General features: G+C 37.1%; 1 protein-coding gene across 1 annotated transcript in view; it reads left to right on the top strand.

Annotated features, from left to right (window-relative positions):
- The window catches only part of Chrna5 (cholinergic receptor nicotinic alpha 5 subunit), a 39,952-nt gene extending 22,809 nt beyond the window's left edge, over positions 1–17,143 (top strand). The window contains exons 2-6 of the mRNA XM_027926109.2: positions 4,282–4,433; positions 9,974–10,018; positions 11,355–11,464; positions 13,058–13,889; positions 16,973–17,143. Of these exons, the coding sequence (XP_027781910.1) occupies positions 4,282–4,433; positions 9,974–10,018; positions 11,355–11,464; positions 13,058–13,889; positions 16,973–17,134 (1,301 nt within the window). The 3' untranslated portion in view covers positions 17,135–17,143. The remainder of the gene's footprint in view (positions 1–4,281; positions 4,434–9,973; positions 10,019–11,354; positions 11,465–13,057; positions 13,890–16,972) is intronic.
- The last annotated feature ends 1,077 nt before the right edge of the window (positions 17,144–18,220 follow it).

The raw sequence follows: 18,220 nt of genomic DNA, 5'->3' as shown, positions 1-18,220 counted from the left end.
GTGGCTTAATGGTAGAGTACTTGCTTAGCACATGTGAGGCACTGGGTTCAATCCTCAGCACCTCATAAAAAAATAAAAGGTATTGTGTTCATCTACAACTAAAAAAAAAGAAGAAATGAGCTTTTTAAAAATACAGGAAAACTTATGAATTAACTATGTTCAACTAAAGTTTTTCAAATTTTAAATGTTATCTGTACTCTTACATTTTCTTAATTCTGATTTATTCCTGAATTGTACATCTGCTTCTCAGTCATAAAGACCTTTCCTTATTCCTTTCAACAGCTTTATTGCATATAATCCACGTTATATAATTCACCAATTTAAAGTTAAATGTTTTTAGCTAGTCAAAGAGATGTATAGCTATCACAATGAGCTTTTTAGAACATTTTCATTATCTCCTCCAAAACCATTCCCTCCTCAACACTATGCAATCATTATTTGTCTTTTTTCAGTAATGGGGATTGAACCCAGGGTTTCATGCAATGGTGGGTAGGTGCTCTACCACTAAGCTACATCCCCAGCTATCCCCACTCCTTTGTTTTGTTTTGTTTTTGTGACAGGGTCTCAGTTCAGACACAGCCTCAAACTTGTGATCTTCCTGCCTCAGCTTCCTGAGTCACTAGGATTACTGGTTTATGCCATCGTACCTGGTTACTTAGCTCTTTTTAAAAATTCTTCGTTGCTAGGGATGGAACCCAAAGCTTTTTTGAATGTGGTAGGCAAATGCTCTACCACTGAGCTATAACCCCAACCCTTTAAAATTTTATTTTAAGGCTGGGCACGGTGGCACATGTCTGTAATCCTCAGTGAAGTTGAGACAGGAGGATCACAAGTTCAAAGCCAGCCTCAGCAACATCGAGGCATTAAGCAACTCAGTGAGACCCTGTTTCTAATAAAAATACAAAATTGGGCTGGGGATGTGGCTCAGTGGTTGAGTGCCCCTGAATTCAATCTCCGGTACCAAAAAAAAAAAAATTATTTTAAAACAGGGTCTTGCTAAATTGTCCAGGCTTCTTTAAACTTGCCATCCTCTTGCCTCAGTCTTCTGAGTAATTGGGATTACAAGTGTGCCCTACCACACCTGGCACTAATCTACTTTTTGTAACTATAGACTTGTCTATACTGGACATTTCATATAAATGGAATCATGCAATATGTTGTCTGTTTTGACTGGCTTATTTCACCTAGTGTTTTCAAGATTTATCCATGTTCTATTATGTATCAGTAATCCATTCCTTTTTATGTCCAAATATTCCATTATATGGATATACCACATTTTTTTTCTACCCATTTTTCATTTGATGGACATTTGAGTTGTTTTCAGCTTTTAGCTAGTATGAGTAATGTTGTGAACATGCATATACAGGTATTTATGTGAACATCTGTTTTCATTTGAAATTGGTGAGTTTTTGGTAAATCGATACTTAGCCTTTTGAAAAACTGCCAGACTGCTTTCCATAGCGATTATATCATGAGAGTCCAAATTTCTTTACATCCTCTCCAGCATTTATTTATTATATCTTTTTTGATTATTGATATTCTGTTGTGTATGAATCTCACTGTTTGCATTTTCCTGATAGCTAAAGGGGTTGAACATTTTTTCATGTGTTTATTGCCATTGTTATTTGAAGAAATGTCTTGTCAAACCTTTTGCCCATTTTAAAGTTCAGTTTTGATCTTTGAGTTATTGATTGGCTTATTGAGTCTTTTATCATTGATTTATAATCGTTTTTTATTTTAAATATAGACCCCTTACCAGATATACAATTTGCAAGTATTTCCTCCAGGTTTCCTTTTTATCAAAATCAAGTGTTTTCAAGTCAAAGAAGGGAAGGAAAACTAAAATGCATTAAGTAACCAGTGTGACCAGATTTATACTTAGCTATAGTGATGTCAAAATGTAGAAATGTTCCTGAATTTCAGGACATTGCTATCTTTGGAGATACCAGATTCATATAATAAAAAAATAGTACATAGCAAATCATACAAAATAGTATATAATGTGGTCAAACATTGTGTGAAAAGTAAATTCTAAGTAACCCAGGTCGATAGTCACTGATTTGATGTATGTATTTTGAGTAGTATAAGCAAATGTTAATTATTCACAACAACTTTTTAAAAAGTATTTTCAGTTTGAGTTTGTTTGTGTCACTCTTTCCTGCTGGACTGCAAATGTGGATGCTGTTTTGTTTATCAGTGTGTTCCCAGCACCTGATACCAGGCGCATGTCCAATAAACAATGAATGAGTGAGCAAAGATCCATGTGGGATAAAGCTCTCAGGGGATAAGGCACTAATTATGCTTTTCTAGAAAGCTGACTCAAGATGGAAGATATTAGGGTGACAAGAGCAAGAGGCTGATGGGAGCCTTGGATGTCCTTCAGAATTCTGCAGTTAATAAGCTCTGTAGCATTGGTGTTTCTGGTCATATCCCATTTGTGAAATGAGGGGAATACATTGTATTGTCTCCTTTTTAACATTCCAAGCAGCATAAACTTAAAACATTTAGAACCAACTAAAAAAGCATAACCACTAAGTAGAATTGAGTTCACCATCGAGGTTGTGCTAAAAAATACTACTGGCATTTGTGCCTGCCATTTCTGTAAAGTGTGCTAAGAAAATGATATTTCTAGTATTGGACGTATTACAGAGGTATTTACCAAGCAGTATCTTGAACGTTGGGCAGAATGCTGGGATTGAATTATTTTATGTATACGCTACCTAATCTATCTTTCAAACACAATTTGAGACAACAATTCAAACTAGTTTGTCCCCTCCACCCCAAGGCAAAAATGGTTCTTAGATGCAATTGAAAGACATTCTATTTATTTTTATCATTTAAACAACCTTAAATTTTTGGCATTTCAGAGATGATAAATCTTTAAAATAGGATTAAAAGAGGAAAAATGGTTCAGTAATGTTCTTTTAACTTAAAGCTCTAAAATCAACAGCTGTTAAATATTAAGATGACTCTCCAGTGTACAGTATTCTAATTTAATCTAAATGGCAAATGCTGTGCTGCATTCCCTCATAAGGAGACATTTATGGGAGGGGTGACACAAACTGTGGGATTTATAGATGAAATCTTGCACTGCTCAGGGAAGCAGGACATAAATCCTTGAGGCTGCTATATTAATGAAATAATAGGCAGTGAAGGAGAATTAGGAAACGGATTTCTTTCAGTTAGTGTCACCAGATAACTTTTTAATAGCTTTGTACAGAAATCATGGTCTACCATAATAAAAAGAGAATTCTGTCAGAGTGCTAGTTTTCTTTCAAATGCTTTCTTTTACATTGGAGAAGGATCATCTCTGATAGCTACTATAATTCCTGTGTTTGTATACTTGATGATAAATAAACCAGTGACTTTTTTTAAGTTTTCAATGGACCTTTATTTTATTTATTTATATGCAGTGCTGAGAATCAAACCCAGTGCCTCACACATGCTAAGCAAGTGCTCTACCACTGAGCCACAATCCCAGCCGCACCAGTGACTTTTTTGATTGAACCCAGGGGTGCTTTACCCCTGACCACATCCCCAACCCTTTTTAAAATATTTTATTTGGAGACAGGGTATCACTGAGTTGCTTAGGGCCTTGTTAAATTGCTGAGGCTGGCTTTAAACTCAAAATCTTCCTCCCTCAGCCTCCTGAGTCATTGGGATTACAGGCATGGCCACTGTGTCTGGCCCAGTGACATTTTTGTTTGAAGTAAATGTTTTTCCTATTAGGCCCTAAAGTGATTTTATACAAAAGTGTAGCAAATATATGACAAATATAAATAATTCATTCAATATTCATATATAAAATTATGCCACTAACATATTTATTTTAAATTTACACTTGATAAAAAGACTTTGCTTCAGTGTATTTGTTTTCTAGGTGTGGAATTTTATTCTCAGCAATCTCTGTAGCTCTGACAATAGAAAAGCTTTTATTATGTAGATTTTGTTTTGTTTTGCTTTTTGTTTTTGTGGTGCTGTTGACTGAACCTAGGGCCTTCTGCTTGCTAGTCAAGAGTTCTACCACCGAGCTATATCCCCTTTACTTAGTATTTAGAGTTTAAATTATGCTGTATTTGTACTGTTTCTTAAAGAACTCAGCATATTTCCATAGGTAATCTGATTTAACTTAAGAATTATATCTGAGCCAGAATGACCCTTATTTGATCACAAGTGTTTGTATTAATATTCCATTTAAAATCTGCATTCATAATAGTTGAATCTTTAATAATATTTAATTTCTTAAAATACAAATAACTTCTAAAAATTTGTTATACACAGGATTATCTGAACCATCCTCTGTTGCAAGACATGAAGACAGTTTGTTTAAGGATTTATTTCAAGACTATGAAAGATGGGTTCGTCCTGTGGAATACCTGAATGACAAAATAAAAATCAAGTTTGGCCTTGCAATATCTCAATTAGTGGATGTGGTAGGTGTGCATATTATTACATATTCCTTATCACACCAATTTCATGAGAGTCTGTTGTGTGCCTTTCCTCAAGGAACTCCTCAGGAAAAAATAATTACTGTGCCACAGACATAATGTGTTTATATGGTTTTGTATAATTTGGAAATTGTTTTATCTCATTTGGCAATGATAATAAGTTTGTCTTTCACAAATGCAAAGATACTGAAACATTTTATATTAAAGTTTCTCTTTAAATGTGTTAAACATAGATCAAAAAATTTAAGAGGAACAAACAGTTTTAGAATTATATATTCTTAGGTCCAAAAAGTATCTCAACAGGACATTGTCTCAGTATCACACTACAACATTACAGAGACTTTTCCATGTGACATTCACAAGGGAGAATAAGTTTCCTTGATAACTTTCACTGTCCAAGAGATCCTTCCTATTTAAACTAAAAATTCACACTAATTTTTAAGGTAGTTTCTTCTTGTCCTGGTCATGCTAATCATTATTTCCCTGCTATGTTCCCAGAATAGGTCAACATGTGTGTGTGTGTTTTTTTCACATATGTATTTTTTAAAATAACATTTATAGATGTGTCATTATTTTCTGATTAGAGAAGTAATGCATGATTTCTGTAGAGTTGGTTTCTTTTTCTTTTTCTTTTGTTTTTGGTACTGGAACTTGAACCTAGAGGCACTTTACCACTCAACTACATCCTCAGCCCTTTCTATTTTTTATTTTGAGAAAAGATCTTACTAAGTTGCCGAGACTTATCTTCAACTTGTGTTCCTCTGCCTCAGCCTCCCCAGTTTCTGGGATTACAGACATATATCACTGCACACAGTTTATAGAGAATTTTTAAAGTGCAAAAGATACAAATGAAATATATTCTAATTCTACCACCCAGAGATGACTAATGTTAACCTGTTAGGTTGTTTTAGACAGTTTTATTTATTTATTTTTTTTGTGTGTGTGTATGATACAATTAGAATATTTTTAGATATGATTTTGATTGCTGACTTTTTCCCTACTATAATGGCTACATGAGATTCCTTTTTAAAAATCCGTTCTCCTATTGTTAGCAGATTATTGTTCAGTTTTCTTATTGTAAATAACAATGATGATGTTTGTACACAAATATCTGAATTTCTCCTTTTCTTAAGAAAGGCAGTTAGTCAGGGGTTGGAGGTGTAGCTCAGTGGTACAGTGTTTGTTCATCAAGGCCCTGGGTTTGATTCCTAGCATGATGATATATGTCACCTAGTTGCTTCCAGAGAAATCAGTGAATACATATGACCCTTTGCTAGATGGTATGGGGAGATATTAAATAAAGATAGGAAAGTAGGAAGTAAGATAAAGTGGGGCTTGCTCTCAAAGATCTTTCTTTCTGGTTGAGGCCATTGTAGAGTCACTTCAGAATACTGAAGTACTAAATCATGATGGCATGAATAGCTGGGACTTCAGATCTATCATGATGATTGAGATTATCAAAGAAGGCAGGATAGAGGAGGTGCCAGTTGAGCTGGCCTTATAGTCAGCTGACATGGAAGAGAGTAAAAATACTTTAATAAGAAGGAACAATGGGGCTGGGATTGTGGCTCAGCGATAGAGCGCTCGCCTAGCACGGGGGGTGGAACCCGGGTTTGATTCTCAGCACCACATTAAAATAAATAAATAAAGGCTTTGTGTTGTGTCCATCTACAAAAAAGATATTCTCTCTCTAAAAAAAAAATAAAGGAACAATGGGCTGGGGTTGTGACTCAGTGTCTCAGTGGTAGAGCATTTGCCTATCATGTATGAGGCAATGGGTTTGATTCTCAGCACCACAAATAAATAAAATAAAGGTCCATCAACAACTAAAAATATTTTTAAAAAGAAGGAACAGTATAATCATAGCTTTGTCAGTGATACTGAGCCTTTTTGTGGAGCTGTTTAGATCAGATTAATGTTGGGAGCCCTGCTACATAGGAAAATGGTGTGACTGAATGGCTGAGCAGGTGAGGAGTGATCCCTGCATACCACCTTGCCTTTGTTTCTGCCATTTCTTCTGCTTGATGATTTTTTCCTTCTGGCATGAGGCATTTATTCCTCAAGGTCAATGCACTGTCAGACCCTTTGTGAAATTTTCCCAGACTCCAAGACAGTCTGGTCCTCTGGTAGTCTCCTGCCCTTTGATATAGTGCCCACTCCACCACTGGTGCTTGTGTGCTCTGCAGAGCAGGGCTAGCTTTATTCCTGTGTCCAACCCCGAGTCTGGCACATGGTAAATGCTGAATGGGTGAGAGATCCAACAGGCACTAGATATGGCAAAAGCAGTTCTCTAGAAGATCAGTGAGTAACATACATGGTTTTGAAGAAACTTGAGAGACAAGTTAGGTCACATAGAGGGGATAATAGAACTTGACCACTGAATGTGGAAGGAGGTATCACTTTTTTTTTTTTTGGTACCAGGGATTAAACCTAGGGTGGTTGACCACTGAGACAGGTCCCCAGCCCTTTTTTGTATTTTATTTAGAAACAGGGTCTCGACGAGTTGCTGAGGCTGGCTTTAAACTCTCGATCCTCCTGCCTCAGCCTCCTGAGCCACTAGGATTACAGGCATGTGCCGCCTTGCCAGGCCAGGTGGCACATTTTGAACCCTAGGTGCCTACAGTGGAAGAGGAACAGAAACCTGAAAGATTGCTATGGGAGTATGGCAGAGGGGATGATGACTTTGTGATCTGAGGTGTTCATTCCAAAGAAAATGTTCACTAGCCCTGGGGAAGTCAAGAACAGCTCTGAGGTGAAAGAGAGACTAAGGATATCAATTTGGAATTGCGGGCTGTGGATGAGTGTTGAAACTTTGGTTAGTTTTTAAAGCTAGTGAAGAAAAGTAGGAACCTGATCCTTGAGGAACATTTGTAGAAAGTGGTAAAATTAACCACAGCAGTGCATGGCTATAATTCCAGCAACACGGGATGCTGAGGGAGGATAATTACAAGTTAAAGGCCAGCCTGAACAGCTTAGCAAGACCTTGTCTCAAAATAAAAAAAAATATAAAGGACTGGGGATGTGGCTCAATGGTAGAGCACCCCTTTTAAATCTTCAGTACTGTAAGAAAAAAAAAAAAAAAAAGAATAAAGTTAGTCCAGTAGAGAAGTTGGAATGTCAGTGACTACAAGAGGGTCTGGAGTCATAGAAGATGAGGGTGACTGGTCCTGGGGTTGAAAACAGAAAGTTCATTGAATTGCTTCTAAGTGCTTTTATGATCCTTTCATCATTGGGGTCTCTCAATTCTATAATCATGCTGGTAGCTCTCCCTTGAACTTTCTGTAGATTTCTACCTTATTTCCTACATGTTATCCTGCTCTTTATGTATTTATTTATTATTTATTTATTTTTCAGTACCAGAGGTTGAACCCAGGGGTGCCTAACCACTGAGCTCCATCCCCGGCCCTTTTTAGTTTTCTATTTTGAGACAGGTTCTCCCAAAGTTGCTGAGGCTGGCTTTCACTTGGGATCCTCCTGCTTCAACCTCTTAGAGTCGCTGGGATTACAGGCGTGTGCAACTGTGCCTGCTTGTTTTTAAAAATATCTCCATGTTTATTTGTTTGTTTTAATATTATATTTTTATGATCAGGTTAAAAAACTATTACCACTTAAACTTCTGATATGCTTACATGTAGTTTAATCTTCTCCACTTATTTTGTGTTTTCCTCCTGGGTATTGTCCACACTTGTCCTCACTCAGTTTCATTTTGTTGCATCCTCCCTCTGCAGAGCACATTATAGATGCTCAGGAGATAACTGCAGCCACATTAAATTAGGATGCATCCCCTATGGTAATGGGTTAGCTGCCTCATCTTTGAGGCTAGTTGCAAATTTATGGATTATTATTTTAAAAAATTTTAGTTATAGATGGACACATTTATTTATTTTTATATTGTGCTGAAGATTGAACCTAGTGCCCCACACATGCTAGGCTAGCACTTTGCCACTGAGCTACAACCTCAACTCCTTATGAATTATTTTTTAATCTGCATTATGGGTAGTTGAAAATACCAAGGTTTGATTGGGTTCTAATCAGAGAGCAAAATATGTGCTCACATTTCTAGAAAAAGGGTTCATTCATCACTTTTAAAGATGACCTACTGCCCTATAGCATCATAAGAATTATATTTACCAGAACTTTCCTAAATATAAATACCTCTGTTTAGAACTTTTGTGGAACAGGCATATTCTCATACTGGGATTAGCAGTTATTCTGGATGGTGTGTGACTTTGGGGTGGGCAGTAGAGCTGGTGGGATAAGGTTTAGATTTAGGAGATTCAAATTTTAGAATTGGTTCTATCACTGACTAGTGTGATTTTAGGTAAGTCACTTCACTGGGCCAGTTTCTATACCTGGAGAATGAAGGAAGGAATTACAGTAGATGAGGTCTCTAGGTCCTCTCCAGCTCTTTCTGTTGTTGTGTTCTGTTGCTTTTGGATGGTGCTGAGGATTGAACTCAGGGCCTTGTGTATGCCAGTCTACCACTGAGCTACATCCCTACCCCTGAACTCTTGTGTTTTAATTAAAGAAAATTGCTCTTGGGAACTACATCTTAAGATGGATGGCTATGCTGATTCCTAGCAATCATTCCTCCTATGTGTGGATGTCACACAGCTGCTTTTGTCCCTAGGGATGTGCTTCCTTCAAGTCTCCTCCTGCTGTTGGGATAGAATAGGGAAAGGGTAACCTTCAGCTACCTGAGCTATTTACACTGTATTCTCTCCCCAGCTGCCTCTCTTCGCTGTGGCTCTCTTTGCTTAGCCTCATATCCTATACATAGTGTACTTGTGGTTGTTGATTATGGTGAATTTGGCTTGTTCATTTGACTCCATGAAATTTCAGTAAAACTTGGTAGGAGAAAATATCACTTTAATTAGGCCTTGAAAATTTGGGGAAGGGCTGGCACAGCAAAGATTTGACAGCTGGAGGAATAAGTGACAAGTCTTAAGGACCCCAGGTTCTCTAGAAAAGTAAGACCTAAAGGCTTTGTGAAATGCTTAGACATCCGTATTTTTTTTTACATAGCAGACCCACAGGGAAGTTCAAATTCTTGCCCACAAGGAATAGTCCCTTGACAATGTACAGAAATGCCATATCTCACTAATCCTAAGATGCATGCTTTTCCATATTTTGCCATCTCTGAACTAGAGTATATCTTATAATTAATGACAGCTTGCAATTCATTGATAGCTTCTCTTCCTTTTGGTGCTAAGCAAATAAAATAATGCTATGTATCTTAGATTCTGTCTTAAATTTGAGGAAATTATAGTAGTTGATACCATGAATGTTAAATCTAAAAATGCCAACGGTATGCTTTAAGGTAGTTTATCTGAAGTACAGAGTATGTTGAAAGGAATAATGTGAAATTAGGCTGGAAAAGAATACTAATTTTCTAGAGAACCAGAGTGATAAGCAGAATGTCAATTCTATATGGAGGATATTTGTATAAAAACATAACGCTTCTTATTTTATTTAAAGAATTGCTTCTATAATTGCAATAATCTTATTTAAATTTTTATTCATAGGATGAGAAAAATCAGTTAATGACAACAAATGTCTGGTTGAAACAGGTATGTATAACATTCAAATGGGCATCCAGCTAGAAGCTGGCACCACCAATTACCACAGGGCTTACAGCACAAAGGGACATGAATATGTGGTCTTGGTGAATTGGCCGAATACAGAAAAAATGACAGTAGATGAATTCTTATGTTGAATCAGTTAATATTTTTCAAGTTAAATACTTGTTAATTAGTTAATATTTTTCAAGTGCCTTCTATGTGTCAGGCTCTGTGCTGGGCACTGGGGAAACTTTAGTGAACAAAACAAACTCCAAAATCCTTGCCTTCATGGAATTTCATTCTAGTGGGAGCAAAAGGAACAAGTACCTTAGAAGCTGATGAGCTTGGAGAACACATTGGGAAAGAGGTTAGGGAATGTTAAGGACTATACTAATAAGCAGAATGTTCAGAGAAAATGTCACCTGGAAGGCAAAGTTTGAACAAAGACTTGGAGGAGAAGAAGAAAGCCCTGTGGGTGCCTGGGGAGGAACATTCCAGGTGGAGGGACCAGTAAGTGCAAAGGCCCTGAGGCTGGGATGTGTCTCACTTAAAGGAGTAGCAAGGCCAATGTGGCTAGAAATGAGTGAGACATGGTGAGGGGTAAGTAATGGGAGACTAATGGAATAGTGGCTCATAGCGCACTGCAAGGATGTTGGCTTTAACTCTGAGATGGGAGTGGACAAGAATGTAATACGTTATTTTTACATAGAGTGCCTTTTATATGAAGGTCCCCATTTTACTGGGCTACCATACGTATGCCCTCAATAGTTTGATGAGTGCTTCCCTTTTGTTTATTCCACCATTCCTAATTCTTATGCCTATTACCAACATCCCTAACCCGAAACTCCTAAAAAGCAGATGTGCCTTTCTTGGCATGTGACTCTTACCTTGATATGATCACGGAAGTGTTACTACATGGAGGCTGATATGGTGTTTAAATATGCGGAATGTGTAATAAATCCAAATCCCCTTTGCACAGACCAGCCAAATTGAGTAACGATACAGTTGGGAAAAGAGAATGTTTCCTCTGAACCTTGGGGGCCCATGGCTTCAAGTCCTGGGCATGGTCAGTTGGTGGGAGAAGAGGTGCTGCATGGAGCCATGAGTGCATCAGCTTTGGTTGTCTCCTGTGTCTCATGAGGACCATGAGCCCTGAGTCCATAGCCAGAGCCACTACCTAGAAGTTGGGCTTCAGTGCCCACATCAAAGAGATGGAGTTGAGTTTTCTGTATTGGGGGCAAAGATGATTTCATGTCTAAAATTTCAGGACTTGACAAAGAGTATAATTTTCACTATTTTGACTATTATTTGGTTTGGGATTGAGGCAGATTTCTTCATTTTAAAGGAATGGACAGATGTAAAATTAAGATGGAACCCTGATGACTATGGTGGAATAAAAGTTATACGTGTTCCTTCAGACTCCCTCTGGACCCCAGACATTGTTTTGTTTGATAAGTAAGTTGTATTCTAAATGCCATTTTATATTTTTGAAAGAAAACGTGTATTACTATCAGGCAGCAGTCATTTGTTCCCCTTTGAAAATCGTTGAGCTATATATGACTAGATTTTATGTTCCTTTGTTTCTTAAACCTACTAAGAGGTTCTGTGACTCCTCCTTTTTTTCTTGTGTGTACTATTTTTTATCATAAAAGTGTTCTCTGATTTCTGAAATTTGAAAAAGGTTTGGGAAGTACAGGAAGGTGTAAGGAATGGGGGAAATTAGACATAACCACAGTTATTGGTTTACACATATGGTGAACTTCCATGTGTCTGGAATGTGCTAGTAAATGCCTTATGTGCTTTATGTAATTTGATTCTCACAATAACCTCATGCATTGGATATGAGTATATACATTTTAAGATAAGAAAATGGAGCCTAGGGTAGTTACACCTTATTTAAGATCACACAGCTCTCACGTAGTCGGGTAGGGCTTCACACCAAAGCAGTGTGACATTCCTATTTATCCTCCACATATTTGGCAGATTTCCAGATTTTGGGGTCTGTTTTTTAGTTGTGGTCACATATTATGTTCAAAAGCATCCTTTTAATTTTGTTTAAATACTGTATTGTCATTTTCCTGTGATAAGGAATATTGGGTTAATTATTAACCCATCTTTATAGGCATCCTGCCTAGGTATATTTGGAGGATTTTTTTAATTGGGGGGAGAGGAAAATTTTGGGTACCAGTTTCATTTCTTATTCTAGGACCACTCTGGGGAAAATCAGGAAATTTGTGCTCATTCTAAAGTACTTTGTCTTATTTGCAAAAAGGCATTTGACACAATGCTGTGTAAAAATAATCTTTTGAAACTTTTGACCTCCCTTTTTTCTTTCCACATATTTTTTTATTGGTGCACCTCCATGTTTCTTGATAGAGAAGGGTAAACAAGCTTGAGGTAAGGTGCTACAACCTTCTTTAATTACTCTCAGTAATTAAAGACTTTTTTATACCACACATAGATATATTACAGAGTACTGTATAAAAGATACATGAATCTGAAGATAAACACAATTTTGAAACAAATCATGTGTTGGGGTACAGCTTCTTACTAGGCTTCTTCAGCATAGGAGTTTACTTGTGGGAGAGCCCAACAAGCACTGCTGTCTTCCAGGGCTGTGCCCAGGGGGAGCATTCTTTTCCTGGTACCGTGGAAAATGTCCAGTGTTTGTGGTGGAGAAGAAAGAACTCCATGTGGGGAGTCTAGGAATGTGAATTCAGGTTCTGGCTCTGTGCATGTCCTGTGTATAAATAGCCTGATTTTATTTTGTGTGTAAAGTGAGGTTCTTTCAACCGCTAAAATTGCAAAATGAAAAGTATGGATTTTTCAGTCCTGGAAAACATGTAGAAGTTGTTCAGTTCCAGTAAGGTCAGATGTTTAAGGAAGATCTCTAGAGCAGCGTCCCCTATGTACAGCAGGTATATATGAAGGGTAGTAATTTTAAAATATTTCATGCTGTCAGTTATAGGCTTTCTTTTGTTTTTGGCTTATACAGTGCATGATTGAGTTGTATTTTCTGTTTTGTTACTGAACATGTTTTTATTTTAGTGCAGATGGACGTTTTGAAGGGGCCAGTACAAAAACAGTTGTCAGGTACAATGGCACTGTCACCTGGACACAGCCAGCAAACTACAAAAGTTCCTGTACTATTGATGTCACATTTTTCCCATTTGATCTCCAAAACTGTTCCATGAAATTTGGCTCTTGGACATACGATGGATCTCAGGTTGATATAATCCTAGAGGACCAAGATGTAGACAAGACAGATTTTTTTGATAATGGAGAATGGGAAATTGTGAGTGCAGCGGGGAGCAAAGGAAACAGAACTGACAGCTGCTGCTGGTACCCCTACATCACTTACTCCTTTGTAATTAAGCGACTGCCTCTCTTTTATACCTTGTTCCTTATTATACCCTGTATTGGGCTCTCATTTCTGACAGTAGTTGTCTTCTATCTTCCTTCAAATGAAGGTGAAAAGATTAGTCTGTGCACTTCGGTCCTTGTCTCGCTGACTGTCTTCCTTCTGGTTATTGAAGAGATCATACCCTCCTCTTCTAAAGTAATACCTCTGATTGGAGAGTACCTGGTGTTCACCATGATTTTTGTGACCCTATCAATTATGGTGACTGTCTTCGCCATTAACATTCACCATCGCTCTTCCTCAACACACAACGCTATGGCACCCTGGGTCCGCAAGATATTTCTTCACAAGCTTCCCAAACTGCTTTGCATGAGAAGTCACGTAGACAGGTACTTCACTCAAAGAAAGGAAACCGAGAGTGGTAGTGAACCAAAATCTTCAAGAAACACGTTGGAAGCTGCACTTGATTCTATTCGCTACATTACAAGACATGTCATGAAGGAGAATGATGTCCGTGAGGTCTGTGACATGTGTTTATGAATGCAGTTCTGCTTGGATTCTAAGAGGGGACTGTAATGATTCAGCATGACCATTAAGGCTAAGCATAGACTGAGGGATACATTGCTATTTTTTTAAAAAAAATCTTATGGTCTGGGGGTGTAGCTCAGCAGTAGAGTGCTTGCCTACTGCTGTGCAAGACCCTGGGTTTAATCCCCATAATGCCCAGTATGGAAAAAAAAAAAAAAAAAGAAACAATTAAGGGGCTGGGATTGTAGCTCAGCAGTAGTGCACTTCCCTCCCAAGTGTAAGGCATTGGGTTGGTTTCTCAGTACCGCATATAAATAAATAAAATAAAGGCCTATCAACAACTAAAAAAAAAAAAATCCTAAAAAAAAATATTAAAACCCATTTCCATTAAACCCTGGCAAAATGGGGCATCTCTACATCTCTGGGGCAACTATACTTCTCTCCATTTCTCCCAGCAGCATCTTGGGTAACTTAAAAGAAATTTTATTGGTATGCATTCAAAGGAATAGTAATCTTGACATTAATTAAGATACCGTCTTAATTTTATCTTCAGTAACTTTGCTTCTGAATTCAGTGATAACCAGCAGGCACAACTGCATTATAATTTATCAAAACTTTTATTTTTAAAAGAAGGAGGCTAATGTAGGCTCTTTAAAAATACAGTCAAGATATTTTCCTAGAAAAAAATTTTTTGTGGTTCATTAATAAGAAATTTTAATAAAATTAAAAGGAGTAAGGTGTTCTTGTGTATTAGTTATTATAGTTCAAAGTGTTCATATGAAACTTAGTAATAGTTCTTAATAATATGCTTAATTTGCTTAAGACTTTATTATAGAAAACAAGTTTCACTTGTTGTTATTTAAGGTTAATTAACATTTAAAATATAAGAGCTGAACATATATACATTTTACCAATGTGGTAATATTGAACTGGGTTTTTTTCCCCAAAATGTTTGAAATTTTCAATTGTGTCAGTCTTTCTTCATTTCTATTGTGTAATGTTTTTAAAGCTATGACTATAACGATACTTTCATAATTGAATTAACTTTACATGGTCCCATAAAAATTATATAAATTTTAATTTCTAAAGCTTTTGTTTTTAATGGAAAGTTTTCTAGCAGGTATAGGTAGGAAATGGAACAAATCTAATAAATAACAGCCAGCACCAGAGTGTACACCTACAAATCCCAGCTTCTCAAGAGGCTGAGACAGAAGGATCATAAGTCAAGGCCAGCCTCAGCAACTTGGTGAGGTGCTGTCACAAAGTAAAAAATAATGGGGCTGGAGCTGTGGCTCAGCGATAGAATGCTCACCTAGCACATGTGAGGTGCTGGGTTCGATCCTCATCACCACATAAAAATAAGTAAATAAAATAAAGATATTATGTCCAACTACAACTAAAAAAATATTTTTTAAAAAAGGGCTAGGGATATGGCTTAGTGGTATATGAGGATATGGCTTGGGGGCGGGGGTGGGGTGTAATCCCTAGTATGGGGACTGGGAGTGAGAGGAAAAAAAAACTTCCTCCCAAAAGTAAACTTTTTTTGTTTTGTGTTTTGAAACAGAGTCTTGCCATGTTGCCAAGCTGGCCTCAAACTTTTGGGCTTAAGAGATCCACCTGCTTCAGCCTCCCTGGTAGTTGGGACTGGAAGCACATGCCATTGCACCTGGCTTACTTATAATGAACTTTTTTTTTTTTTGTACCAGGGGTTGAACCCAGGGACACTGAACCATGTCCCCAGCCTTTTAAAAATATTTTATTTAGAGACAGGGTCTCTCTGAGTTGCTGAGGGCCTGCTAAGTTGCTGAGGCTGGCTTTGAATTTGCAATCCTCCTGCCTCAGCCTCCCGAGCCACTGGGATTACAGGCATGCTCCACTGTGCCTGGCACTTATAATGACTTTTAATGCTTGTGGATTTGTAAAGTTTCTATTTGATGGTAGTATAATTAAATTAGTTTATAAGGTCTGAAGCTACCAATGAATGGAGTCTTGAAAAGTGGATTTATTTTAGATAATGATTTAGACTGAGATGGAATTTAATAAATGTCTACAAAGAATTGTGCAAAAACAGTAAGGGTTATAAACTAGGACCAGGAAATAAGTTTTATTTCCAAGACAAAACTTAGAAGCAGAGAAGTAGTGGTGTGTTTAGAATCCTCTGAATTCTAAACTATCCCACAAGTTGGGGGCATTGTTTCTGTAAGGACCCTGTGCTTCACAGAGGCTAAGGGAGAGGGAAACCCTGCCTCTCACCCACCCCACCCCCAAGGAAATGGCATGTTAGGGAAGGGAGCTTCTAGTGCTCAGTGGCTGGCTCAGCTGGCCCTTCCCTCCAGGTGACTCCTAAAGGGTGTCCCTGAAGCTGGATCCAGAGCCAGTGGTTCCATCCTCATGAGTTTAGATAAAAATAGTCCCTAGGAAATCCAAAAGTCAATAAAGTAGTACAAAAGTAGTATAAAAATGTACTGCTGGTGGTTGGGGGAGAAGATTATAGCTTTCTAATGTGGATTATTCTGAACCAACTTTTAATTTGATATAAAATTAACCTCAAGCCGTTATCTCTCAAAAAATTACACTACATTCTTGCAACTACTAGCCAAGATTAAGTTAATAGAAAAAAACTAAATACTTTGGTTGTGGCTCAGCAGTAGAGTGCTTACCTAGCACATTGGAGGCTCTGGGTTCGATTCTCAGCATCACATAAAAATAAATAAAATAAAAGCATTGTGTCCAACTACAACTTAAAAATAAATACTTAAAAAACCTTAAGTACTAAAAATACATTATTTTTTAGTTTATTGCAAAACATCCAAGTAGTATAGGCACTTTATTAAAAAAATCTTCAAACCTCGTAATGTATTATAGGCTGATATGTAAAGGAACAAATTTTATAATGTCTTTTCAAGCTTGAACAGGTTGTATTTGTTATAGACCACCAGGGTGTTCTGTCCCTGAACCCTAAGGTCATACTGTTTGGAGGCAGTAAATGATTGCCCTCTAACTTAGTGTGTTATATCTTTAAATATCTACACAACTTTTATTTTAATGTGTTTTTATTTTTATTTTTGTAACAGGTTGTTGAAGATTGGAAATTCATAGCCCAGGTTCTTGACCGGATGTTTCTGTGGACTTTTCTTCTGGTTTCAATTATTGGATCTCTGGGTCTTTTTGTTCCTGTTATTTATGAATGGGCAAATATAATTGTACCAGTTCATATTGGAAATACAAATAAGTGAAACTTTGAAGGGTTTGAATTTAGTTACAAAACATATATCTATCATGGCATGTCTACACTTAGGCAAATATAAAGTTGTGTTTAAAATATGATGTAAGCTGCAGCAGATTAATAGTTGCTAACATTGGTTTGCCTAATAGATTATTCATTAGTACATCTACCTGCATGGCTGAAGTAATGACTAAAAATAACAGCAAAATATTATCCAAACTGTACTAGTGAAAATCTAGTGTTTTCCTGGTTTGTAATCAATAGTGATGCTCATCTTTTGGTTTTTTGTTTGTTTGGTTGGTTGGTTGGTTTTTGGTGCTGGGGATTGAACCAAGGCTTGGCACATGCTAGGCAAGTGCTCTACCCTCGGAGCTATACCTCCAACCCAAGCTCATCTTTTGAATGCTGGAAAATTCTAGTTGTGTTTGAAGATATATTTTAAAACTTTTTCAGGATTTGGTAAAGGTATACTTTTTTTTTTTTTTGAGATGGGATCTTGATAAAATGCCTAGACTGGCCCCAAACTCTTGGGCTCAAGTGATCTTCTTGCCCTCAACCTCCTGAGTAGCTGGGACTACATGTGTGTGCCACTTGTGCCAGGCTAAGGGATACATTTAAAAATTCTTTCTGTCCTGTATTTAATAATAACAGCTAATCTTCAGTGTATTCTGCTCTCATAAGTAAGCTGATTACTCAGTATAAGAGTGACTTAAAATGATGCTGCTATTCTATAACCAACATTTTTAATAAATGAAAAGTGGAGATTGGACACTCCTTTAAGGCTTTATTCTTTAGATGTTTAAACCAAGTAAATATTTTATTAACTATCTTTATAGCTTTCCTTCCATTGTAAAATCACATACCAGACAATTCTTGTCAACGTGCAGGAGCATGTCCTTAACATTAATTTCAACCCCCTTGTACATATTCCCCACAATTAATAGAGCCATCTATACAAACTATGGTGGCATCTCTTTATCCTGGATCTCAGAAGAGTTCACTGTAATTACATAAATTTTAAAAATTTTAAAAGCATGTCTATGTCTAGAACATTCTATGAGAAAACCGTCTTCTAAGCTTAAAGATGGTATTCTAA

The sequence above is a fragment of the Marmota flaviventris genome, chromosome 2, assembly GCF_047511675.1.
Source record: "Marmota flaviventris isolate mMarFla1 chromosome 2, mMarFla1.hap1, whole genome shotgun sequence".
Lineage (NCBI taxonomy): Eukaryota > Metazoa > Chordata > Mammalia > Rodentia > Sciuridae > Marmota > Marmota flaviventris.
This window is presented reverse-complemented; position numbering and strand designations above follow the sequence as displayed.